This window comes from Rhipicephalus sanguineus, unplaced genomic scaffold (assembly GCF_013339695.2).
Source record: "Rhipicephalus sanguineus isolate Rsan-2018 unplaced genomic scaffold, BIME_Rsan_1.4 Seq503, whole genome shotgun sequence".
Classification (NCBI taxonomy): domain Eukaryota; kingdom Metazoa; phylum Arthropoda; class Arachnida; order Ixodida; family Ixodidae; genus Rhipicephalus; species Rhipicephalus sanguineus.
In genome coordinates this window covers 2780-30000 of record NW_023615387.1, presented here as the reverse complement: position 1 = coordinate 30000, position 27221 = coordinate 2780, and the positions used below count along the sequence as shown (strand labels likewise).

The 27221-nt window shown below is 43.1% G+C and overlaps 1 protein-coding gene across 1 annotated transcript; it reads left to right on the top strand.

The window, feature by feature from the left end:
- Positions 1 to 1100: 1100 nt before the first annotated feature.
- On the top strand, positions 1101 to 26479 carry LOC119377615 (zinc finger protein 64). Its single transcript, XM_037646994.2, has 6 exons — positions 1101 to 1398; positions 2334 to 2406; positions 10217 to 10419; positions 12250 to 12501; positions 20375 to 20631; positions 23373 to 26479. Exons 1-6 carry the CDS (start codon positions 1131 to 1133, stop codon positions 23724 to 23726), a joined length of 1407 nt encoding a protein of 468 aa, XP_037502922.1. The 5' UTR covers positions 1101 to 1130; the 3' UTR covers positions 23727 to 26479.
- The last annotated feature ends 742 nt before the right edge of the window (positions 26480 to 27221 follow it).

Sequence of the window (27221 nt, the reverse complement as noted above, 5' to 3'; positions counted from 1 at the left end):
TGGATGCTGAAAAACTTCGGCGTCCGATTTTTCGGACTTCCTGCCGAAATTTTAGGCCCAAAACAGCATTAATGAGCCCCCAACTCTGCAACATCTTTCATCTCCATGCTGGAACCAGCATTTTTTTGAGTTAATACATTTGCGACCGTAGCAGAGCTTGAAAGGCAGATTTGCCGCAATACGGAGGTGTGATGAGGTGAAGCATATTGAAAATCTAGGGACCACTTTCAATCGGACGTTGACTCTTGGCAAAGTTCGACCGTAACGGATCTTGAAAGGCAGCTTTGCCGCAATACCGGGGTGTGATGAGGTGAAGCATATTAAAAATCTTGGGACCACTTCCAATCGGACGTTGACTGTGTCTTGGCAAAGTTCGATCGTAACGGAGCTTGAAAGACAGCTTTGCCGCAATACCGGAGTGTGATGAGGTGAAGCATATTGAATATCTAGGGACCACTTCCAATCGGACGTTGACTCTGTCTTGGCAATGTCCGACCGTAACGGAGCTTGAAAGGCAGCTTTGCCGCTATACGAGAGTGTAATGGGGTGAAGCATATTAAAAATATGAAAAGGTGACTTTCAATCGGACGTTGACTGTATTTGTTTTTGGGAAGTTCGAATAGTTCGAATAGTAAAATTACAGTGCGAATCGAATCGAATAGCAAACACTATTCGAAAAATATTCGAAATTTCGAATATTCGCACACCCCTACTTAGGACTATAATGGAGCAAACTTTGGCACTTAGTTTTCGGTTGACCTCACTCAAAGCCATGACGCGCGCATTCGTGGCAGCCAGCTGCGCTGTCTCTTATTGGTCCTTTCACATATGTCCAAGAAAGATGTACGCGAGTAATTTCGACAGAAATAAATATTTTGTGCGTATATTGTGGTTTGAAGATAGATTTTGCTAGCTTTTGTCGATATGAAATTTCGGGTGATACGAATATTTTGGCTCCCCCTTGACATTTGTATCACCGAGATTCTACTGTATAGTGCAGTGTTGTTAGTGACATCAGCAGCTTATAGTCCTATTTTTTATGGGAATGCATCCTATTAGTATTTATCAGCTTCTCGCAGAGATTTCTGCATATTGTCTTGTTGCACCAACAGGAGGAAGGTTTTGTTTTGATGATACAGTTTGTGAACTTCTGTGCAGGTACAGTGAGAAAACGTCAACCTGAGGAGGGTTCTATTGAATATGCCGTGTTGAGGTGCAGCCATCCAGGATGTAGCTTTACTTGCCGATACAAAAAGGACCTGCAAAGACACAGCCGCATTCATACAGGAGAAAAGCCTTACAAGTGTCCCGAGTGTTCGAAAGAATTCAGCCGATCAGACAAAATGAATAATCATCGGCGAAAGCACACAGGAGAAAAACCATTCAGCTGCAGCCAGTGTAAGTCGCCTATCTTACTTTTCTTCAGCTTGCATACCACAAGTACTTGGAATATCAAATACAGTCAAACCTCAATAAAACGAACTCGGTAAAATTGCTGTTTTCCTCGTGATAATGAAATTTTGTTTTACTGAAATTTGGCCTTGTCATGAGTATGCAGTGCCTCCAGTAGAAACAACAGTGAAGAAATATCATTCCAGATAGGGTGGTGCCATCTATATCATTGCTCTGACACTATTGCTTTCGAGGTAAAGCAGTATGGTGGAGGGTTGCATTGCGCACTCTCGAGATCTGATAAAAACTGATAAAAAAACTCGGTGTGCTGATAGGCAGTACTTGGCAAGAATTGTTTTATGTGATCATTGCAATGCTGCTTCAAATGCAGCTTATAAATTATAGGAGGGGAAAGCCACAGGCTTGTGGCAGTGTATGGCAGCATTTGATTACCAATATAATGTTGTTCACACTAGCTGCATTCAAAATCAGATTTCAGAAAGTATTCACGATAAAGGGACCCGACTCATTCCATACATTTCATAAAAGGTGTCTCATGGCCTTTCAATTATTTATTATGCTCATGTTTTTATAGTTCAACATTCAGGTAGTGCAGTTTTTTTGCTTTGTTTTTTATTGGTGCTGTGATATTGAAATCGACAAGCCTTTACTATAATTTAAACATCTATGGAATGAGCAGTGTAATTGTCATAAGGATGACGTAAGCTGCTTTAACGAAATGAGCGCTCTTATTTTGTTTGCAAGACGCAGCGAATTCCCTGTAAAAGCAGCAAATTACCACACATGGGTAACTGCGCCCTTTCTGCTTAAACGAGTGAGTAGGGTAAAGAGTGACAGTTGTCTTTCTTTCCCGTGTTGTAGCTTTTTTTACGCTCAGTTGTGAAAAGATCACTACAGAAAGGCTTTTGTGATACATGCAGGTGATTATGCTGCTGCTGACAGATGGACGTTGAAGATGCATCAGCGAGTACATACTGACGAAAAACCGTACAGGTCAGTCTATTGGCAAGTACTTTAGGTACACTGACTGGGGTGACTCTACGCTACTCAAAGGACTACTGACCATCACAGATTTGAATGTAGCAAGTCGCAGAGCTATGTCAGCTGTTGCCACTCAAGCACTATTGTGCTACTGTATGCCCATGCTCAGCCTCCAAAGGGAATGAAGTGCTCAGCCACAAGAAATTCAGCAGTGTCCACGTTAACAAAAAACATGTATTTTGTACCAGACATCTAGTGACATTTAACCTTATGCAAATACGTGTTTTTGGTGCCCTTGGAAGCAAAAGGTTCCCGCACCGAAAGTAAATAACTCAGAATGGGCACAGTTAGCTTGTTGCTAAGGGAGGAAAGCACCTGGTAACACCACATGAAAGGAAGGAAAAAAGATGAGTCTTAAGTAGGGGTGTGCGAATATTCGAAATTTCAAATATTTTTTCTAATAGTGTTTGCTATTCAATTCGATTCGCACTGGAATTTGACTATTCGAACTATTCGAACTTCCCAAAGACAAATACAGTCAACGTCCGATTGAAAGTGGCCCCTTCAGATTTTTAATATGCTTCACCTCATTACACTCTCGTATTGCCGCAATGCTGCCTTTCAAGCTCCGTTACGGTCGAACTTAGCCAAGACCAGGGTGTCGGAACGGAACGAAAACCGAAAACGAAAAACGAAAAAAACGATATTTTGGACCGGAACGAAAACGTAACCGAAACTTTATCTATTATTTCGTTCCGGAGTGAAAACGAAATTTTTTCAATCGTTTTTCGGTTCACGAGAAAACTTCGCAATCCGGAGCTACTGAGCTCGTGCAATGTGAGCATATCTCAGGGTACGGTATTCGCGCGTACCTCAAGCAGGAATTCCGAAGCAAAGATATGTTGAAATTGTGCGAAAAACGAAAACAGTGGCAACCAGAGATGTTTATATTAACGCAAGTGGATTTTTGCGCGCCTGTCACGTAGGCCAGCGTAGAGAGGGCATTGTCGGCGCTGAAGTTTGTTACAGCGAAAGCTGTTATGAGATCACAACAGCTGATTTTGGCGCCATAGTTGTCCACCGCCGCCGGTGTCCGTGACCGCTATCGCGTGATATAAAAAAAAGAAGCGAGAAACAAATTCCTAGGATCGGATGGCATTCTCGCGCCCTCTGGCAACTCGCGCCCTCTGCGTGGCAGTCGGGTCTTCTACCACAGTGTCACGCAAGTGCTTCTATGCTTGCGAGGAGCGCTTCATAAGCGTGAGTGCTGAGAGCAGTGCGGCCCAGTGTTTCGTATTCGATACAAAGGCACAAGGTGCCCGAGCGGTGCACTGTTCCAACTAATACCAGCAGATCTAGAGGGTCTTATTCCTCATTAACCAAATCTTATTTTTCTCCATATTCACAACCGCTCCAGACGCGTGGCAAAACTGCTTAGTCTTCTTGAATACTAGTTTTGTCCGCATAAAAATAAGCTACGTCGTCATTTTAGCATTAACACATTTAAGCATAAACAATATTAAAGCACCACCCTTCGTTCAAACATGCTGACCATGCAAATACTATAGGTAGCAGGAGAACTGCCCCTATGGGAATTAGGGGTGGTTGTACTGCACGAGATATGTAACCAAGCTACTATCCCTCGACCTTGGTAACCTGTTTTGCGTACTCTTGCAGTTCTTAATGCATCTGATGACATCAGCTTTATGGGGCGTTCATTCTTAACTCAATAAAACTATCAAGATGCCTTTCTTACGTGGAAGAATTACATTGATGGAATTAAACTGCCTGGCCATTCCCGGAGTGCGAATGGGCTAAGTTTTTTCATTCCGAGGAATTGAAAGGAATCGAATTGCGGCAAGTTCTAATTCCCCGCAATGGAATTGAAATAGAATGGAGGCGCCCATTTCGCCACACTGCTTCCCACCCACTGCAGTGCTCAGCCATAATTCTTTATCATCTTCAGTCACAGCGCAAAGTGTACATAATGCCTTACAGATGTGTAGCGTGTACCACGAGACTACGAAGAATGACGAAAAATGCCATATTGGGAACTTCTCTACTTCAGAAGAATTCGGATGATTTATGACGTAGTGGGTACTTTGCATGTGTACTTGTATTATTGCCCCAAGAGACTCTCCATCGGGCTCTACAAAGTCCGCTCTTCCAGCTTTCGTTGTGACTGTGCTGCGTGTGTCGCGCTGGCCTGGCGATCTCTTAATCAGAACAGTGGTCTCGCACATCAGAGAGTACACTCAATTACGTGCTGCTTCTGAGATCGTGCTCACTCCCTTGACACAAAGCATTGAGCCCACTAAAAAATTCGTATTTGTCTTTTGAGAAAATAAATACTATGACTTTGAAATTAATACTGGTTTGTGCTAGTTGGTAAGAATTCGTGCTACAGTTACTTGCGCTCCTCTGCAGAAAGTGTTTTACTCTTGTCCCACTTTCTTAAGAGGAGGGCAAGTAACTACATCACAAATCCAATGTTTTTTATGATTACCTTAACTTCAAATTTTTGCATAAAAAAACCGTTACGAACCGTTACGGAACATTTTTTTTTTTTCGTTCCGGAACAGAAACGGAACGGAATTTTTTGCGGTGGAACGAAACTAAAACCGAAACAAAAAACATTCCGTTCCGACACCCTGGCCAAGACACAGTCAACGTCCCATTGGAAGCGGTCCCTAGATTTTAAATATGCTTCACCTCATCACATCCCGTACTGCGGCAAAGCTGCCTTTCAAGCTCCGTTACGGTCGAACTTAGCCAAAACACAGTCAACGTCCGATTGAAAGTGGTCCCTACATTTCCAATATGTTTCACCTCATCACACCCCCGTATTGCGGCAAAGCTGCCTTTCAAGCTCCGCTACGGTCGCAAATGTATTAACTAAAAAAAAATGCTCGTTCCAACATGGAGATAAAAGATGTGTCAGAGTTGGGGGCTTTATTAATGCTCTTTTGGACCTGAAATTTGAGCAGGAAGTCCGAAGAATCGACGCTGGAGCTTTTTAGCATCCAAAATTTCAGATGTTCTTATATATCGACGTCTACGAGGCAGATTTGGAACTCCGGACTTGAAGGGAGCACACCCTTGTCCTCCACATTAGTTGGGCTTCCACAGAAGTTGAAAGAGGAAGAGAGGCTGAGGAAATAGCATTTTGCCTAGCACGCGTAAAGTGTTGTCGGCAACTCTTTGGTTGCACCAAATCATGTCCATAAATACAATTCAGCCTCTACATTGCCTCATTCTTGATAAGACAACTATGAAACACCACCCCACCAGCGCTTCGTCAACCTAGCAAAAAGAACACTTTCATGTTGCTATCTCATAAGAATATGCTTAGGAATCCTCTGCAACTTTTTTTTCTGCAATTTCGCTTCGAAGTATTCGAAAAATATTCAAAAAATATTCGATTCGATTCGCACTCACACTTCAATATTCGAATTCGCTTCGCACCTGAAATTTTGCTATTCGCACAGCTCTACTTTTAAGGGTTCGTTTTTCTTTGTTAGACACAATATTAATGAGAACTAATAGACAATAATGCCAAGGAAAGTATAGGGGATGTTATTTGTAGTAATCAGAATACTAATGTGAAGAAAGTAAAGTGGACGAAAAGATAACTTGCCGCCGGCAGGGACCGAACCTGCGACCAAATAATTTATGTATGTTCACGCGTGCATTTGTATGTTACTACAAGTAACATTCTCTATACTTTCCTTGGCATTATTGTCTATTAGTTCTCATTAACACATGAAAGGAAGAATGTTCATCACCACTGTGCAGTATACTCACACAGTGTCCAACATATCTGGTTGCAAGAATTTTGGGGCAGTTTTCATTAGCGCAAGAAATTAGTGTGGCCTGGTATGGTGTGAGTATAAGGCAGGGACATAGCCAGAAATTTTTTTAAGGATGGGTTCAACCATACTTTACGTATGTATGTTCATGCGTGCATTTGTATGTGTGCGTGTATACCAGATGTCCCAGCTCTCTTAGCCAAGGGTTAAAAAATACATGAGAGGCAGGCGAGTGAAATCAGTTGCAAATTGCTGACAGCCACCGTGCGCACTACAGACAATTTTTTTATTTGTAATTAATTAATTTGTTAATTAGGATCATTTAACTAAATTGATAAATATTGACTTTAGGCAAGAAATGCGACTTGCAAAGTTCGAGAGCGTCTTCAGAAACCCCATTGCATTATTTGCGATAAAGAAAGTCTCATGCTTACAATTTTTTCCAAGCTGCAAAGAAAGCCCGCGAAATAAAAAAAAAACACTTGACTATCGCATTCGCACGCAGCGAACGTGCTGCTCTCAGCCATAGTTTGAGTTAATGAAATCAGCTGCGGCCACGACTCGCTGGCTCCATTGCAGCGGTAGGCCGATAAGTTGGTGGTGGTTTCTTGGCCCGCGTCAGCCAGTTGGCGTGCGTGACGGTGCAAGCTGTAGCGAGTACAGGCCAAGAAACCACCCTTAACTTATCGGCCTACCGCTGCAACGGAGCCGGCGAGTCACGGCTGCAGCTGATTATGTTCGCTTAAACCATGGCTGAGAGCAGCATGTTTGCTGCGCGCGAATGTGATAGTCACGTGGTTTTTTTTATTTCGCGGGCTTTCTTTGAAGCTTGGAAAAAATGGTACACGTGAGACTTTATTTATTGCAAATAATGCAATGGGGGTTTCTGAAGGCGCTCTCGAACTTTGCAAGTCGCATTTCTTCCTCAGTGTGGCTTGCTCATAATGGAGAAGCCATATTGCAAGGGACGCGAGCACTATGTGGTGAAAAACAACTTATCAGGGGATGCTTGACAAGGAAGACCTTTTTTTCTGTGTGCAGAATGCTAGAAGAAAAAAAGGAACAAGATAGGACAGAGCGCACTATCCTAGCACTTCATCCTATTTTGTTTCTTCTCTTCTTCAAGCATTCTGCGCACTGAAAAAGGTTTCCCTTGTCAAGTATGTTGTACCAACAAGCCCAAGCAGCCACCCTGTTGCAGTATATATTATCAGGGGATGCAACATTGATGAGTGTCCCCTCAGGATATAGATTGAAGTTGTAGATGCAGTGTTTTGTAATGCGTAGGCACATTAGGTGGTGCAGGTGAGCCGTGTTTTGTCTCATTGGAGTAGTAGGTACACGCAGTTTCAACAAGCGCAACTCGCTTTGTCTGCATTTTTTTTTGTCTGTGTGTGGCTACAAAAACAGTGAGGACAACACAAATCATGAACATGTAAATCACTACAAGCTTCTAGTAACCAGTTTTATTCTAAATTGGACAAATGCTTTCCGGGACTCCTACCATGCGCAAACACAAACGTGTGGCAAAATGCAACATTGAAGTATGCAGTGCTTCCAGGAGAAAGCTCTTGAGCTGGAATGAAAATTTATGATCTGTAAGGTTCATCATGCCATGATTACTGAACAGAGTTGGTTTATTACACCAATGGTTCTCAAACTGGGTTCTGCAGAACCCAGGAATTCCATGAAGGGCATTTTAGGATCCCGCGAGCAGTCAAAACTATTGCGACCTGCTCCTGTTTTAACCCCATTAGCACCTAATTTATTTACTTAGACGAGAAAATTTGCATTGCATTTTGCATTTAACAAAGCCATCGCACGCTGCATCCACACATCAGAAATCTGCAGGTAGAGAGAGACCCATGTGGTAACGGCACTACAGACTTGCGCAATTTGCGGACCCATGGTGACAGAGTGTGCGGAGTGCTGGTAATTCATGTTCGTGAGCGCAGTTTGGTAACTTGTGCGCGGGAATCAATTCAGTAATTCTGCAAGTAGAGATACACAAGATGATATTGGATTTTCACACCCGTTCAAACAACATTAACGGGCTCCTCGGGGCTTTATTCGTGGCTCATGGCATGCTGGCGTTCACGTGGCACAGTTTTCATACACGCTGATTTGCCACTGCACTGTGTCGCTTTTGTAATCACAACGCGCAATGGGCGCTTTGATACGCACAAGAGGCATCGCTTCTTGCTGTCTGTTGTCTACACCAACATGTAGGCTTAGCCTTATGACTGGTGTGTCAGTCGACGGCTATTTCGTAGTGTGACTGCCTTGCCTTCTTTTTTTGTTTTGCAAAAAATACAACAGGCTTCTGTACATCTGGCGCTTCGTTTGCGTGAACGCATTGCCTATGGCGCGCGGTGCCTGGAGCATGCAGTGTATGGTCGATGGGCGCTTTACGCGACTTGTGGGGTGGGTTGGGGTGGGGTGTGGTGTGGAGGAATCGCAAGGCTAGGTATTATATCGGGAGTCCCAGATCAACAATGATGGCCTTCGATATTAAAGATAACAGGCAAATGCGGACGGTGTTAATACTGCGGTTGCGTGCGTCGAGAAGAGTCATCACCCTCCCCCTCCCCCGCTTTTCATTTTCTTCACGCTAAAGAAAAGGTAGGGGTTCCGCGACACTCTGGAAAAGCCGTTGGTGTTCCCCAAGGCCAGAAAGTTCAAGAACCCCTGTCTTACACTATGCTTCTTACGAACCAATTTCTTGGAGAACATCACTGAACCACTACAACTGCGTGGTCTACATAGAGTTCTATTAATGTAAATTATGTTTTATAAGGGTCCTCAACCACTTTTTCATGTAATCATCAAATGACCTCAGTATTAGAGTCTAGTACATCACAACTCGACTGCCACAAAAATTTCTCGAATCCATCAAGAACGAGCAGAGTTACAGGGGTTTGTCGTGCACTTAAAGCACTTTCTCTCTTCTCTCATCCCAACGAGCGCACTGGAAGCTACACAGGGAGCGATGGCAAGAGGAAAGAAGTTACGTCAGTGCACATCATGACCTCGAGCGCACATGACGAAATGCGATCGCGCTCTCCCATTGTGATTCCTGTGTGCAAGTGTGGCTTACTATGTAATGTTAGCAGACTATGGAGTGCTGCACGGGCACGTGGTGGCTCTTCATGCAAGAAGCGCATCTGATCCAAACACCACTCTTGATTTATGTTGGCTATTGGCCAATAGCATGCTATCGTTCGAAACGGCAGGTGCCGGCAGCTCCGAAGAGAGTGAGCACAGGCATGGGCGTAGGCAGGGGGGGTGCAAAAGGGGCACTTGCCCCACACCCAAGCTATGCCAGCTCTCTCTCTCTCTCCCCCCGCTCCCCCAGCCGCGATTCAACATGGGCTTGCACCCCCCAAGGCAAAATTCTGCCGACACCCATGAGCACAGGCCTTTGTATAAAAAGAGGGTGCCTGGGAAACTAGCAACTTCACACTACGCTTCTAAACCTTCCTTGCCGCGCACGACTGTAAGATTTGGCTGAGCTATTCATAGCAGTGTCTGCTATCTGCAGGATGCGTTTTCTCACCAAGCCCGAGGGGTGGTTCATGACCCCTTTAATGTGCTCAGTGCATTAAATTATAAACTGTCTCACATGTTTCCCTTTTGCGTATTCGTATTTGATAATAAAAAGAAAGCCACTTCCTAAAGCATTAGTGATGTTCACTTCCCACTAGCCTCAAACATGACATAAAGTATATATATCAAAACGTTTATTGAGGGAAAAAAAACGAAAAAAAAATAGTTCAGGGAGCGGGTGGGTGGGGCCCCTAATCCAGGGCTCCACTGGCTTGAGGTAGACTCATATGCAGATGGCTAGGGCTAGTGAAATCATGACGCTGGCACAAGTTGCATTCATGTGTGGGAAGGAATAGTTGCGATGCTTGCTAAATTATAAAAGCTTTTTTTGTTGAGCAAGATCTTTGCATGGTCTTTTTATCAGAATGTTTGGCAGTCCTTATTGGGGATATCTGCCCTTTGTGCAGGTGCCAGATGTGTCACTTTGCAGGCCGCCACCAGAACCAACTTCTCGTGCATCTTCGAACACACACCGGTGACACCCCTTTTCAATGCCCTGAGTGTGGCGCTCGATTCCGCATCAGCTGTGACCTGCAACGTCATCTTAGGACACACACTGGTGAACGGCCATATGCGTGCCGCCAGTGTCCATACAAGGCCACTGTGCTCAGTTGAGTGCCCAGATTCGCCGTCTATATTTTGATGTATCTTTGAAAGCTGTCCTTGTTGGTGATATTGCAGTTTTTTAAACTACTTTATTACTGGTACCCATCACACACCTGAACTTCTGCATTATTCCCCTTGGTCTCATACATTCTTGAGAGTTGTAAAGTGTTGCAGTTGAGCCTAGATCTAACGAACAGAGATGTAACAAATTAATTAGACAGAACAAGCTAAATGTAAAATTTGGCCATTTATGATTTATTTCACTTCAGTAGAGCATTGTCTGATACAACAAAATTGAAAATGTGGGTCCAGTGGGGTATCTGCTATAGTGAAGCAAATTTTTGTTTTTATGTTTCCCAAAATATATGTTCTTGGATAAAAAAAAAGTCAGATACAGCCACCCGCCAATTTTTTTTAGATGCCTTATTTTTTGAAGCTGCATGATTGCTGCAGCACCATCCCTAGTACCACTGTATATAATGGCAGTAACTGAAATTTTGGATGCCACCACAGTCTTTCAGGAATGAACTGCGCATCCATTATTACCAACATTCCGGCCGTGAACAATCTTGCCGCCATGCAATCTGGCACAATATCACAACTGTGCTTGCTAAATCCCGACTGTAGCAAAGGTGACAAATGATGGCCTGTGAGTGTTCTGTATATCAATGTCACATTAGCCATTCCTATCTCCCAGTACATAAGCCTCTTTAGAATTGTGGAGGTGTAAGATGTTTTTGCGGTGGCTGTTTGGCATTGTGGCCTAAGCAGTGAAGCCAAAAGAGTGGCTAGTAGTAAGTCTTTGTGGGAAGATCATATCCAGTATATTTGCACACATGCATGTAACTTATTCACTTTATATTTAAGCATGTTTTCTAAGGCTAAACACTAATACATTATATTTACAATGGCAAGTTATGCTTTTTTTTATTATTGCTTTGTGAAGCTTCGTGTGTGTGTCATATGTGGCTCAAATATATGTACCCACATAATTTCACTTGTCAGAGTAAGTGTTTGCAGTGTTTGGTGTCTTGCCTGAAGCTTCTTGTGTGCCGCATGTCTAATCACGCAAAAAAAAAGGAAAAAGAAAAACCTTAATACTCTTCGTATAAGACAGCTGAATACAAGTTCAGGTCTAACATAATTTTGTTGACTAAGCAAGGCAAGCACTAAAAGAGTTAGCAGCTTATTGGGCACTAGTAATTTTTAGTGCCTCAATTCAGATCACTGTCTTCAGACCGTGATCAATTCAGATCGCAATCATCAGCCGTGAGATGATTGAAGGGACAAGAAAGAGCTGCATTGTAGCCACAGTTGCCACTGTAGTAGTGCAGAGAAGCTTCAGCCTAGAACCCTTTTAGCACCATCTCATCAAAGTTGTCCAAGCTTGCTATGTTTATTAGGAATCCAGGCAGTTCAATATTATTGTAATTGTGTCATGACTGCAGCATAGCAGCTGTTCACCATCAATGAAGTTTAACTGATGAAAGTTATCTCCATATTTCTTGCAAGCGTGTAAACGCTTATTTGGCTATCCTCCCCACATTTTTACGAGTTCCTATGTGACACCTAAGCCTAAGGTATTGCAACAACTTTAAATGTTTTGCCTCTTTAATGAGTGAAACTGTTGAATGTCATGCAAACTTAGATTAACTGGTCATTGTGCTTTAGAGATGCCTAGAGGCTTGCTGCTCTCATCCCATCTCCTTTGTCTCTGTATGTCATAATTTGCACCTGTTAACTTATAGCTGTAGTGTTTTGGTATACTGTTCCACAATGCTTTTGCAATTTGGCTCTGTAATGTAAGACAACAAGCGGTGTTTTTACTCCACAGGCAACCTGCGCTCCCATGAACGGGCGATGCATAGTGCTGACCAGCCTGCTCATTGTAGCCAGTGCTCATTTTCCTGCTCGTCTAAGCGGGAACTGCGGCTTCACAGCACAACTCACCGGGAAGGCAGTCTACGCTGCACTGAATGCTCATACACCTGTGAGCGGCGTAGCTCCCTGACCAGCCACATGCGAAGCCATGACAAAACTCGGCCATATCATTGCCAAGCCTGTACATATACATCAAAGCACCCTGGTCAGTTCCTTGCCCATTTTATTGTTCTAGTAGACCAGTTGACTTTCCACATTATACCTGGTATAAAGCTATACATGAGCAAAGTGACAGTGAAAAGTAAGAAATTCAGCAGATGTAGTTGGGTCTTGTAAATTTGACCCGAATGCAATTGATGACATTGATAACGTTGTCCTGTCAAGCTAGTCTGAAAAAGTGCTGAAACACCACTGCTTTATTTGGCAGTACACTTGGTCCTCATTATAATGAAGTCATGAAGTTGAAGGAGGAGCCAAGATTATTTCATAATATTCATTGCTTTGTTATTGGCCTTTACTGCAATAGTGTATGTGCAATGGGGTAGGCTACATTAAACATGCAAAGAAGATAGCACTGTGGCTTGATGTACTGCTACACAGCCACATGTGTTATGAACATTTAACAAGGCAGTGCGAAAATCTACTGTGGAGTCACTGTGGGACTTGTTAACACCCAACATTGGCCTTTACAATAACTGCCTTTCATTCAAATGAGATGGTCTTTTATTTACACTTTGCTTCTGGCTCGTCCATGTTGCCACGAAACTGGCAAAATAGGAACGCTGTTGAAGGGAACAGCTTCCAAGCTGAGATAAGAGCAAAAAATATCTGTTGTGAATAAGGAGCAGGTGACACACTACACTGCATGGCTTTAGTATGCCTCCCTAAATAGAAAAAGAACTGAAAATAAAGTGGGGAAAGCCCATTCCACCAAGGTATACTGGGCTTAAAGCCAATTAAGACTTTTAAAATTAGGAGAGATATCTCTAAATGTTTTCAGAGAAAAAGCCAATTAAAAAAACACACACACAAACAGAGGTTAAAGAAGCATTGCATGTACTTTGTATGTCTTAAGACCTGTGCTGGAAGCCGAATTGTAATGAATTAGGACCGTATGTATCGCCTGCTTTACCCCTGTCCTGTTAATTATTATGGGGAAAGCCTTAGATGCCTCACGAAACACAGAAATTGACCGTCGGCGTCGGCGTCCCATGTCAACGGCATTGGCATCCCACAGCATCGGGCACAGCACGAGTGATGCAAAGAATCATCATCACATGGTGATCTCACCATATGACGCCATCATGACGTCACAGATCTCAGAAAATTGTGACGTCGTCATCATGTCACAATTCTGGCGTAACGTCACATGATGCCGTCATCACATGACATCCTAGCTTAGTCAAAGGTGGGCCGATCATTGAGGCAGTGCAAAACTAAGTAAGTGCCTCCGACCCTGGAAGCATTGCAAAACCACGCTAGGTGCACAGAGCTTTCAGAGGGTGGCGGGCCAGGATCAATACATCGAGTGAGAAGAAAAAGAAGATGGCTTTCACCTTCGAGTCATCTTAGTTTTAATAGATTCAAAGCATACAATTAGCATATGAATGTCAAAAGTTCCAAAGTAAAGAAATCCCAATTTTCTAACAAGAAAAATGTAGCCTGCCTCCAACTGACGTTTTCAGAAATATGCAGCACCACACTTTCCCCTGGTGTGGGCGTTTTGCTAGAGAGTGTGCCAGGGAGCTGCTGACAATGTTTTAATTTTTTCGAAATTCTTACGTATTTTTTGTGGTTGTCAGTTGGGATCTGCTAATGTGCCTATTGCTAAACCATCAGCAAGCCTTTCTTGAAGATTTTGTGGCCTTCAGCATGGCACAAAAAAAAAGAAAGAAAGAAAAGAAAGTGGTGGGCAAACATGCTGCATGCTCAGCTGTGGTGACAATACACTCAAAGATATTGGCGTGTGTTCTCAACACATTCTAAAAGACGTAAAGTTGAATAAGGAGTGGGTTCGCTGCTCTAACTGTCATTGTGCAGGAGGATGTGTTCTTACTTGCCTAATTTGTGAAGAAAAGAAAAAACTGCATATTTGTGTACATATGCACCTCTCAAACAACACCAATTAATGAAAGCAGATCTCACAGGCTGTGCTTTACCATGCAAGTGCCAATATAGGCATAGCCCTAATTTTTTTAATGATGATTTAGTGTAAGGATCTGAGACAAAGGCAAATTAGCTGTCTTTTTCTTTACAAACCAAACAGTTAACTGTACTAAGGGTATATTGAACAATTCAAACTGTGATACATGCAAATTTGGTGTGAATTCTGATTTTATCTTTTTTTACATGTCTGGGCAGAGACATAGGTCTCCCATTTTCTTGGGTGGGCTGAAGCCAGACTAATGTTAAATTCCAGTGGCATAGTCGAGCACTTGACTCTGGCGTAGAGCAACACCTCCAAATGTGCAATTGGAATAAAACCTGCGCCACTAGAGCTAGGTGGAAGCGGGGAGTTCTATCTTTCATGTGCTGAGTGACCCTGGATACCTTGCATGCAGTCATTCCCTTCCTCTGTCAAAGTCTGTCCGATTCCCGCTCGTAAGTGGCAGTTTCAGTGTCGCTGTCACTATCTAATGAATCGCTCGTGTCGGAACTGTAATTCCAAATCTGTGCCGTCCATGTCGTCCACCATTTCCACCAAACTCACGACTACCGGCAGCACCGGCAGCACCATCAAGTAGGGAAACATGTTAAAGGCACCGACAACTGCCCAGAATATGAAATGAGTTGACTCCACTGATGTAAAGATTGTCCGTCGCACTGACTCAAACCAACCCTGTTTTTTTCGTGAGAAATGGATTTATATTTTTATTTCTTAATTGAAAGTCGCGAAAAATGACCTGTGGCGCCTCTGCCGGCAAAAACATGACTTATCCAATGAAGACGGCCACGTGATTGTTCATTGCTGTACGCGGTTGACGATTTTTTTTGTTAGTATTGAAATATTGTTCCTTTCTTTATATTAAAAGGTATTACTCCATAATAATGTACATATAGGCCTGCGTTAGTAGTATGCATTAAAGTGGCGCTGCCTTCGCGTGACGTAATGATCCCATGCTCGTCAGCGCGTCTTGAGCACTTTTTCAGCGTGCTCATGCAACCGGGCACGCAGTTTCCAGGTCGCTAAGATTTTGGAGCGACATAGTTTTGCTACCTACACTTCGTCTCAGAAATGACGCGCGCTGCTACTCGGTGCGTCTGTGCATATGCACAGTTACGTTTTCGATTACTTGGCTTAGCTCGTGCATCGAGAGAGTAACGACGCCGAAACAAGCCATCCATGACACAGGCGCAGGCAACCCTGGGCGCAGGCGCACACAACGCTGTACAAATACCGGGAAGGTCTATAAAGCCACACATCTCATTGTAACAGCTTGCTATTTTCAAAAATGGTTGGAAAGATCAAAATAAAGGTGGTTAAGCATAGCTACAATAACTCCTGCGAAAGCAGAACAACGACAGCTTTCACAAGGGCTAGCGGCATTGCTATCAGTTCTCAGCGTTGCTGGAGCAAGCCTCCATGCGTGTTTGGAGCCTTTCAGATCGAAAAATACTGCTTATAAAATTACTACGTGCTTTTCGGATAAACCACTGCAGCTACAAACGCTACGAAGGGTGAGCTTCCTGCCGTGCCGTAAAAAACTGTGTCGAGAAAAATCAGTTGTCGGTCCCTTTAAGGGAAAGGAGTCATGCAGAGTTCCTGTCCACTCCACTGATATTGGTGGAGTAATTTTTCCTGCTTGACGGAGTGACTCATGCTCTGAATCCCCTCCGATTCTCCCATTGGAACACTTCACTGCCGCACTCACTCTGTCATTGGAACAGATTTGCTCCAAAATGATTTTTGAAGTTCCCCATTGACCGCAATGGGCAACTTCAATGATGAAGCTGTCGTATGAAAAAATGGGAAGCTAGCCATCAATGGGCAACTTCAGAAAATATTTTCTTCGTTAAAACAAAAATGTAATGATAAAAGTTTCTATGTAAGAAGGACTGTTAATGTGCTTTCGATTGAGGCATAAAGCTGATTTTTAATTGGAGCACCACGTGGTGTAAATTGCATCTCAGTGTGGGCCAAAATGAAAATTTTCTCGAATTCGCGATTTTTTCTCGTAAGATTTACAAATTTCAGTGGTCTGAAAAGATTTTTACCCGGAAATATAGCTTCCGTAGAGTCAGTATTGATTACTGTGGTATTCATACATGGCGCGGTATTACAAGGAAATAAATTGAAACATGAAACATTTTGGCAGAATTTGTGGAGGCATATATGCAGAAAAGTCAGTTTCGCCGCAAGGCCGGAGCAATGAATGCGATAGCAAGAAAAGCGGCCCGTGATGGATGCTCTGCTACGCTGCAGAAACATCTCTCCGCCGGCAGCAACTACCGCGCAAGCAGACAACGGAAGGACAAGGTTCTCCCTGTGCAAATATTAGAAGCGAGCGAGCTGACCGACGTTAAATGCGCCCGTTGTGCTCCTCGCGCCATCTCGCTGGTATTGAAGAAACGCTTATAAGCGCCTGCCGTCTCTGAGTACTGCGGTAAAGGGTGTGTATATAACGCTCGCCGTTACCTCCCTGAAGGATCTGCGTTTTGTGGCGTAGTGCCACGTACTGCGGAGCGAGACGTCGCTGGTTCGATTCCACGCTTCAGAAGCATTTTTCTGAATTATTTTTCTTTGGGACTTTTATATATATATACACATACTTATACATATATGGTGCATGACGGCAGTGGCAAAAACCAGCCAAGACTGTCCGTATAATTGCTGTCGCAATAAAAAGTGCACTAACATTACTGAGATTCAAATGCCTTACGCAAACGCTTTTGCTTAAACACCAATTTTGGCATTGAAACAAGAAACTATGCTCTCAGAGTTAATTTTTTAACAAATATCACTCATACGACATTCTGCGAAATACGGAAGGCTCCCACATGACCAAAAAATGTTTTCTCTCCGAAATATTCTTGCACCTTACTGTTTTCCATGGAAGAAATCAGCACAATTTTTTTCGATGACATTTGAGATGGTTGTGAAAATGGCTGGGACGTTTGGTATGGAATGACTCTGCTGCAAGTGCATACCCATTACTGGACTTAAAGGCCTAGAGTTTGATGATATACAAAACTTGTCATCTTTGATAATTATTCACAGCAGCTATGCAGCTCTCTGACAAGACATTGAATTTTTTTGTTCATGCTTTTGAGCATTTCATAGTTTTTTTTTACATTATTAGTAATATTTATTGTTCTTGCATAAGTCGACTTGGCTACAGAGCTAAAATTGGAGCATAGTATCAAGCATAGGCTTTGCACACATGCTATGCATTAAGCACATTGCAATGTAACTTAGAGGGGCCCTGCAACACCTTTCTGAGTTATATTGGAATAGTCTCATTATTGACGTATGACTCTCCACGAGTCACATGCCGCAAAAATTTTTTGAATCCGTAAAGTCTAAGTGGTGTTACCAAATTATAGAAATCACGTTCCGCAGCCTTCTCCCTCCACCCAACGCCGCCAGCGCGCGGAAAGCTGTGCAGGGCGTGAAGGGGGGGAGGGCGGAGGTGCGAGGAGGTTCCCAAGAGTTACGTCAGCGCCGGCGGCATTTTTTTTCTTCATTTTTTTCTCTCTGGCGTCTCGGCGCAACCACGTGGTCTGTGGCGCCACTTCTGGTCGGCTTGCGTGGTCGTCGTCGAGCGGAGCCCATCGCACCGTGTATCGCGCGTGCTTGAAAACTGCGAGTCGGTTTGGTAATGTTGGGTGTGCACCTCGAACTGCCGTAGTGTTTTCATCGCTCTGCCAACCATGGACGCAAACCTGCATGCGCGTTTGGAACGAATGACAGCTGAGATGGGTTTCGACCCGCACTCCGATACACCGCCTCGTCGCACTGCTCGTGCTTGAATCGTATTCAACGCGGCAAAGCTGCGTGCATCCTCCTCCCAGTGGCGGTACTTCGATGCTGTTTGCTCTTCGAATGCGCGCGCACAGCGAGTGCGGGCTGACAACAAAGAACTAAAGACTAGAAGAAAGGATCGTGGGGCATCGGGCCGGCGGGGACCCATCCCCCGGCTGTCTGCAGCTACCGTGAAAATGCGAGTCTGCTTGGTTGCTGTGTCGCGGTTTCTTGGGAACGTGGTGAGACTACGGGGAGGATACGCCGAGGTACGGCTCGATGACATACTGAACAGACAGCGAATGGGACTCTCGCCATACAGCGAACACAGGTATCCTAAACTAGCCGGCGCCAGCATTGTTATCGGAGAAATGCTGCACCGCTGCCTCGGTCGGTCGTGAGAACGTGCTGACGATGCAGTTTCCAGCTGACGAGGCAACACTCGAATGGCTGCCACTCTCAACGGCAACCGGCGATGGTCAAAAGCACAGAAATATTCACGATTTCGGCACTGTGCGTGGTGAAGGAAACGCAACCATGCAACTGCGAGCAGACGAGCTGTCGGTGAGACCGGAAGTGCAAATATTAATGTTTGTTCGGTGTTTTAACGGCATAACACAATATAAACATACATATTATCTACTTATTGAACTCAAAATTAACAACGAAGGTAATAATGAGGGTGTTATCGTGATTATAACATCAACCAATGGTGGAACTGCCGATAATCGCGTCATATATTGCGGACTAATACATCATTTGTCGAGAGAAGAGGGAGCGATTTTCAGCTGACTTTGAGAATTTATTGTAAATTCCAGACCGCTCGCTTCGCTATAATATTTGGCTCGCGTGTTCTCGGGAGCCTCGACTACCGATTGGCAGCGCTTTTTGACCCTGCTCAAAAAGTGTTGCAGGGCCCCTTTAAAAGAGTTTGGGTGTAGGCCTGTTGGTGATACATGTTTAGCAAAGGTAACAAAGACAGCCGCTTCATGTTGTCTCTTTCTGTGTCCCATGTGGTTTTGCGGTTACCTTGCTAAGCATTGCAGTGCTTGGTTACTTCCTAATGGCCATGACTCTGTAATGATGGCTTCCTCTATAAAAGACCGATCTTTCAAGGAAATTTTTGGATTGTTTTTTTAGAACAAGAAATTTGGTGCTTGGACTGCCAAATTATATTGAAGTGCCACAGCATACCTGTGCTTCCACTTACAAGATGCTAAAAGTTTGCTTCTGATCAAACAAAGATTTTTCTTCCTCACCAAAATACAATACGAAGCAATGTAGAGGCAGTCGTTTTGGTAAAGTGGTTAATAAATTTAGCAATTTTCATTTACTGAGACTCTGCAGCACGGTACAGTTTTCGGACTGCTTATAGACGAATTCCACTGCCCTTATGTCATGAAAATGTGGTGGTGCTGTTGTCGGGCATTTAGTTTATTTGGTAGGCATTGGTCGCCATGGCTACTGCAGTTGCCGCTGTGTTGTCTCTGTTGCGTGTGCTGTTTGCCATCGTGCAAAGAAGAGAAAAAGCAGTGTATCAATTAGCTGAGTCATGGTTCATCGCACAGAAGCGCACAAGGAAGGTGGAATAAGTTTTCGTCTCTTTCCTGTTTACGAAGACCATAGCAAGGCATTGGCCACTGCTGTAAAATGCGAGAACTCGTCTCCGACGCCGACCCCTTGGATATGTGGCAAAACTTCAGTGGTTTGCGTGGCCTGTTTTATCTGACAAATTTGATTAGCATTGTGCAAAGCCCTTCTTAGAGCCACTGCAACTTCTCCTGTCACGACCGCCCCTTCTAAACATGCTGAAGGTGCCCCGACTCATGGTGCTCGAAGGCAGCTTTCGCAGCTGCTGCGCCAGTTGTGGTCGCATGACCACAGAGGGCAGTGGCGAGCGCTGGGTGGAGCCTATGTGCTGCAAGGTCACCACAAGTGCCTAAATATATCGACAGTGCCTACCATTGTTTACTAACATAGAGTGGGTCTTTAACATACTTTTTCTGTCCACTTAGTGGCTAGGTAGGGAGATCTTAAATGGCTGATATGAAATCCTGCATTTGTTGCTAATATGTTGTGCAACCAATAAAAAACAAATATTTTCTTGTTTTCACAGCCAACTTACGCAGCCATATGAAGAGCAAGCATTCAAAAAAGCCATCAAAGCCTAGAAAAGGAGTTGTCAAAGGACGTCAAGCAGTGTCATGCCATCGTACCTACCAGTGTAGCGAGTGCCCTGAAGCCTTTGTGCGAGAAGACTCTTTGCGCTCACATTGTCGGCTTCACCGCAAGGGCATCTTGCCACCTGCTGCATTGCCACCAGCATCTGAAGAGGCAGCACAAGTCACCAGTGAATCTCTTGACACTGCTGCTGTGAGTGTGCCTAGAGTAACAAGAAAGCTACCCAAAAACATTTGCATACTTTGTAAAATGGCAGCTCACTGATAATACTATCGGTGGGTATTAGGGCCACCACGGTGGTACAGTGGTTACGGTGCTCAACTGCTGACCCAAACAGCATGGGTTTTATCCTGGCCGCAACGGTCACATTTTCGATGGAGGTGAATATGCTAGAGGCCTGTGTACTTAGATTTAGGTGCACGTTAAAGAACCCCAGGTGGTTGAAATTTCTGGAACCCTGCACTACAACATGCCTCATGATCATATTGTGGTTTTCGCACGTAAAACCCCAGAAGTTATTATTATTATCATTAAATTTGTAAATTAGTCCTATAATGTCTCTGCACCCAGCTATTATGAGACAACTATGAAGTATATGTGTCAGGCTGCTCTTTGCTCTAATATACTGGTTTCTTCTATAATGCCTGTTGGATATGACGATTGAGTATTTGAGGTAAAATGATTTCTATTTCTGTGCAAGATTCATGGCAGAAGTGGACATTCCTCAATGAACTGCAGAAGCCAAAGGGCAGTTTCTTACATATATGTGTACAAAAAAATTAAAGCTATGCACTATTTAATGTTGCATTGGCTAACTAGTATAGTACTATTGCTTTAATCATCGTTCTTGTAACTTACTAAGAACTTATTAAAGTGGCGTGCAACACTTTCTGTGTTATCTCAGAATGGCTTTACTACTGGACTCTGTTGCCTCATGCATCTCCTGTACAAAATTTCTTTACACTCCATTCAGTATTAGCAAAGTTACTGCACAAGCCAAGTGCTTTCTACATTGGTCACCACAAGGCATGTTGGAAACTACACAGGGAGAGATGGCAAGGGAGCAGTCTGTTGCCTAAGTTATGTCGCCACACGTCATGGCCTTGAGCATTTTCTCTTCTTTTCCGTATGAGCATATTGGCAACTACATCTGGTTCTGACGTGCACAGCACCAGCATGTGGCAGCCACAGTACCTACACCATGCTGCATGTGGGCTCCGAGATTGTTCGCTGGCACACCATTTATGAAATCAACCCATACCTGTCAGACCTGCTTGCTGCATAGTTAGGCCCACTTGCTGCACAGTTGGTGATGACATTGCAAAGGAAAGAGCAAGTGATTTTTGGCTGCTTTTGAAAGGAAATTGTAAATTCCCTGCTACATGCAGTGTAACATAATACTTGGCTCACTTGTTCATAGCAGCCTCGACTCGGAAAAGCTTCAAGAAATGTGGCAGGGCCTCATTAAAAGAAAGATCGGTATGCCTAAATTTTTTTATAACAAAGCATGCAAATTGTTGCTTTTATAACTGCATTTTTTGCAAGTTTCATGGTTTGTCACATATTCATAACTGGAAAACATGCATGAAGTCTATGTATCCATATTTTGTAAGGATTACAGATGAAGCTATCATGGAGAGGGTGTCACTGATTCAAGCCACTTCACTTCTTCAAGTTAGCTACTTGGATAGCTTCCAAAGCGTACCTTGCTAATTTAGAAACAACATAGGTGCCTTACAGCTGCACATCCTGTTTTGTCCTTTGATACTTTTCAAGGCCCCATTTTTTATTTGGTTGTGCATGGACTGATAGTTGGATATGACTTAGCATAGACCAAAGCATTTATGTGAAACTGTTTAATATTTTGACCATTCCATAATATTAATATTTTTGTTTAATATTTTGACCCCCCCCCCCCCCATTCTATAAAGTCACAACATTGCTTCTGACCACATCAGCGCATAGTGGCAATTGCCAGGGGCATTTTTGACAGAAACGACATGACTGCTCGCTCATTGTAATTGGTTAAAGACAATATGCAGATAACCTCCTCACTGTCACAAAATATATTGCTTGGGATGTGGTTTTAGTTTTGGTCTTATTCAAAGAAATATGGTCATAAAAAAAAAGCACAGCAACTACAAAATATTGTAGAGGCACTGGCAGCTTTTTCGAGAAATGCACACACAAGGATTGTATCAGTGTAAGCTTCTCCTCGCGTTGCCGCCTGGTGAGCAGCCTCATTTTGTACATGCTTTTCGTGCATGAGCGTTGTTCAAGTGGTGAAAGTTTCCCACCTTGGTGCATTGTTGTTGCCACGCACTTTTCTTTGGAGTGCGGCTCCACAATGTTTGTTACTGTGGTAATGGTGTTATCACTACACTGGATAGAGCAGGCAGGCCTAGAATTCAAACTGCTGCTATATAGATGCTTCAAGCTCTTGCCATTGGCAGTGGGGCATTATGTCTGTGGGTGAGAGCAGTAGAGACGTGTGACCCTGCAAACTCTCTATTGAGGGCACGCATTATTTTTTCTTGTATTTTGAATATTCTACAACAATTAACTTCGGACTGTGTGCCCCTATAACTGCTGTCTTTTGCTGAATTTATCTGTCCATCTCTCTATGCTACCCACAAATAAAAAAGGGGGCTTGAGGGTTCCTTTAAGAGGGTTCCTTTAAGTGAAGAGTACCACCTTCAATGCTGTAAACCTTCAATGCTGTACCACCTTCAATGTTTACCTTCAATGCTGTAAACATTGATTCAGTTCAGACGTCTAATGGGGTGAGTACCCTGCATAAGTTTTCACAGAAAATTTCTCATTGAAAGTAGTCCTTTAGACCTCTGAACTACTGTCTCCTTTCACCACATGCTAGCACAAAGTGAGGTTGAGTTCTGATTTAATTACTGCTGCTATTTTTTTTTTCCTACCAGGAGGGCTCAACCATTGTGCAGCCATCTCTGAACGAAAACAATGAACAAGAATTAGATCCTGCTTGCCTTGTTCCTACCATAAGCACTGCAACATTCACAGTGTGCACAGCGTCTGAGCAAGCGCAGCCATTATGTCATTCACAAGTGGATGCCATGGGAACAAGCCAAGTACTTGAGTGCCTTGTTCAGGACCCTCTGACAGTGGAGTTTCTTCCAGACAAGCAGCTGGTGTTCTTAGCTTCGGGGCAGGATTCGACCTCGGCATCAGCCGCCAACCTCCCGCTGCTAGTGTCCGCATTACAGCCAGCTTTTTGGGCATCACCGCCAGTCGCCACGCTCGAGAACTCTGCTTAGAAAACGCTCTTGCTGCTGAAACTGTACATACCATTGAAGCATAACTTGAAATGATAAAACTTTTTAGCTGGACTTTTCTAAACTTCTATTTGGAGGTTGCTATGCAATGTCATGTTGTAGGTGGTCTCAGCTTGTAAAATATGAGGTATATAGTGGCAAAAAAAAAGTACACAAGGAAGTCGGAAAACATATTGATCCACACAAACACACTGCTGCTTTCAGCAACGTTACTTTTACTTTCAGTGATGGCTTAGCAGCTACTATTGCATTGCACTAATAAGCATGAAGTTACAGTATCAAATCTCAACCATTTCATCTGCATTTCAGTGGGTTTACATGCTGGAACACCTGTGTACATTGGGTGCACATTAAAGAAACACCGGAAGTCAAAATTAATTAGGAGTCCCACACGATGATGTGCCTCGCAATCAAATCGTGGTTTTGCACATAAAGCCTTGCAACTTAATCTACGTATTTTAGATATAACAACTTTCTTTGTTTCCAGGGCCAAGGCAAACTGTGTACCTTTCATTGGCCATTTTTCAAGGGACATCCAGCACTTGATTAAACTATAAATTTCAATTATAAAACAAGAAGAGAAACCAAAAATCTTTACCCTGGCAAAACATCATTTGTAGTTGCTGAAAACTTTTGCACCCTACATTGCCAGAGGTGTATGTACATCCGGTCTGTTTTAATTACTCTGATTTTGGGTTGAAATGAATGTGAGGTTTCTCTCATAACTGTATAGGCTGAGCGTATTACAGCATTTAGTGAGTCATTCATAAGCAAACCTTCGTTAACAATGTCTACAAAGGAACTGCAATTTGTGCACATGTGATGACATTTTTGTCATAGCAGCCATTCCAGTTTGCTCTGTCTGTTAAGTTGTTTTTCTTTTGACACCTTCTTCAAGCTTCTGAAACCAGTGGAGCATTGTGGCCAGTGGAGAAAAGTTTTACATTTACAGAATAGTTACTGCTGATGACATCGCTCTTTAAAAAAGGAATTTGCTGTCTGTTTCTTCATGTTAACTTCTTTTTTTTTTTTAACGTTGCTTCATATGGTTATTCATGAAGCTTTAGTGCATCCTTTACTATGTGTTTTGTAAGTGCGGCTTTTTTTTTCTGCTGAGTGTTCTGATTTATTTTACTAAGTGGATGCTACTTTAATTAATGTACTAGCATTTTTGCTATTGCATGAGCTATGCTCTGAGAAGTGTGTGTGCATATATATATAGTTACTTGGTAATGTACTAAACACACAAGTTCTCAGAGAAGCTTTGGGGAGAACTACATCCTTCCCTGTTCAGCACTGTCCTCTGAGCCTGTAATTTTTTTGCATAATAACCGCTCATGTGAAAAGCTGATGCAAAGTTGTTTTCAAGGTAGTTCATGAAGGAATGTGACTTATAGTATTATCATTAATTGGTAGTCAGCTCCCAAGTTTATGAAAGTTACTAAGTGCCTTACAGGTAGGGTATGTTACACGAGGACTGTGGTTACCCTGTTGTCTTTGCTGCATTTTAGATTACCTATTTTTTGCATTGCACTGCTGGAAAGGAGGCGAGGAAGTACTGCTGTGGGGATAAAGGCTTTACTAGTTAAAATCGTGCCTGCCTGGAACTGCAGGGATAATGGCTGTTCTAGTAGGCATCTTCGGTTAATTAATCTCCTGCATCACTGCTACGTTTGCATCACTGCATTGTGCATTTAGCATTGAGATGATGTGCAGACAAACCACTAATAGTTGTCACCATCATGAGAATACATTTAAAACCATTACACTGACAATGTTCTGAGCTGCAGCACATAAATTTATAAATTGTGTTCAACGTTGTCGGGCGGGTTTGCTGTTCATATAAATTTTAAAGTTCCGCTGAGTACATCCATATTAAATGTTGTATGACATCTTTATTTACACTGTAACAAGCCAAAGAAAACTATTTTGGCAGGAACTGGTATGGTTATAGCCAGCTATTAAAAAATTGGTGCAAAGGAAGTTATAATGTTAAAAGCAGCAGCCTTTTAACTTTCAGTTTGCAGTAATAAAAATTTTCAGATTTATTTATGGCAGTGGTTGGTGATACCTGTGGTTTGTGGCTTGAGTACCATGCTCATGCTGCCTTTGTATACTGCAGTTATTGCATCAGAGATATTTTGAGTGAAGTTCTTGAAATGGTCTATGGTGATTTTAAACATGCTGATACATATTTTGATTACATCTCAGAAGGCTAGCCCATTTGTAGAATTCAAAAAATTTTTGTTATTGAAATCTGAGCCTTTTGTCAGAAATGCTGCATAAAAGGCATAGGGGAAAAGTATGTCATGTCCACCCCCCCCCTTTTTAGTTTCTTTTGTCTAATGGTGAGGGTTCTGGTTACTGATGTTTTGTGTATATAGATGCTGAACTGTTTTTGTGCTGCAGAACTGGCCTTTTGATTCTTGTAGCTGTTTCTTTGTAAAGTCAGTAGACTGATCCTTCAGACGTGCTCAGAAGCAACAAAATGAAGGTTTGCTAGCAATTTTACTATTTCAGTCAGTATGCTCATTGTTATCAGTCACATGGCATACTAGTTTAACCAAGTCAGGATGTATCATCATGAAAGAGTGGTGTACTGAGATACTCAATTGTACTTCACAGTCATCTGGTGGTACTATGTCACTGTTCGCTGATGTTTTGTATGCTTTTGCGAAAGAACAAAGGCATTGCTTATTGCCAATAAATGCAGTCTCACTGCTGTTTCTATTTTCTTCACGAATGTTGCTTTGGTCATGCCTCCAGTCTAATCATGATGGAGCAGAAGCACTCAGCAGCCACCACTAGCTTGTCAGTATGCTCCCCCCCCCCATTTCCCCCTACACCCCAGAGTGCCAGAAAGCTAGTTCCTTCAGGGGCACCCTGACCCCGTGAAAAGCCCTCCCATCATATCTGCCTACCCTCTTCTCCTTTCACAGACTAAAGGAATATTCCTAGCGCCGCTCCAGGTTAGACACAAAAAAAAAATTATGTATGGCTTGCGGCTTTCTTTGTATGTATGCTAAATATCCCTCCTCGGAACTTCGTTGTCACTAAGTTAACTTGCCGAATTTTGTCAGTGTTCAAGGCGTGGTCGACGCATTTAAAAAACAAAAATGTTGAAGTGTACTTTTTTTTTATTTAATTAGCACCGTAAATGCGGTTTTGATACAGAAAAGAGCTGAAATTACATAAATAAAAACAAGGTTATTACAAAATTCTCCACATCACATCGTGTTTCTCTCTTTTATTTCTCTCCGGGCATCTTCTACACTGGAAAAAAGAAAAGAGAAAACTCCTGCAAGACTTATCTCGCAATGACTCGATGTTTATGTGTTAAGCACGCAAGAGATATGACGGTCCACCGTACAAGCGATGCAGCGAAGCACTTGATTTCTGAAAACCCCGTCATTAACATATTGTGTAATAGCAATTCTAGGAAGAGCCATTGCCCATTCTCGTTTCCCGCTGCAAGCA

What these genes read in the sequence shown, in the direction of transcription:
- LOC119377615 (XM_037646994.2), top strand. Translation starts at nt 1,131, where the DNA reads ATGATACAGTTTGTGAACTTCTGTGCAGGTACAGTGAGAAAACGTCAA. An exon ending in ACTGACGAAAAACCGTACAG is followed by an intron (nt 2,407 to 10,216) that starts GTCAGTCTATTG and finishes CCCTTTGTGCAG; the next exon opens with GTGCCAGATGTGTCACTTTG. An exon ending in ATATACATCAAAGCACCCTG is followed by an intron (nt 12,502 to 20,374) that starts GTCAGTTCCTTG and finishes TTGTTTTCACAG; the next exon opens with CCAACTTACGCAGCCATATG.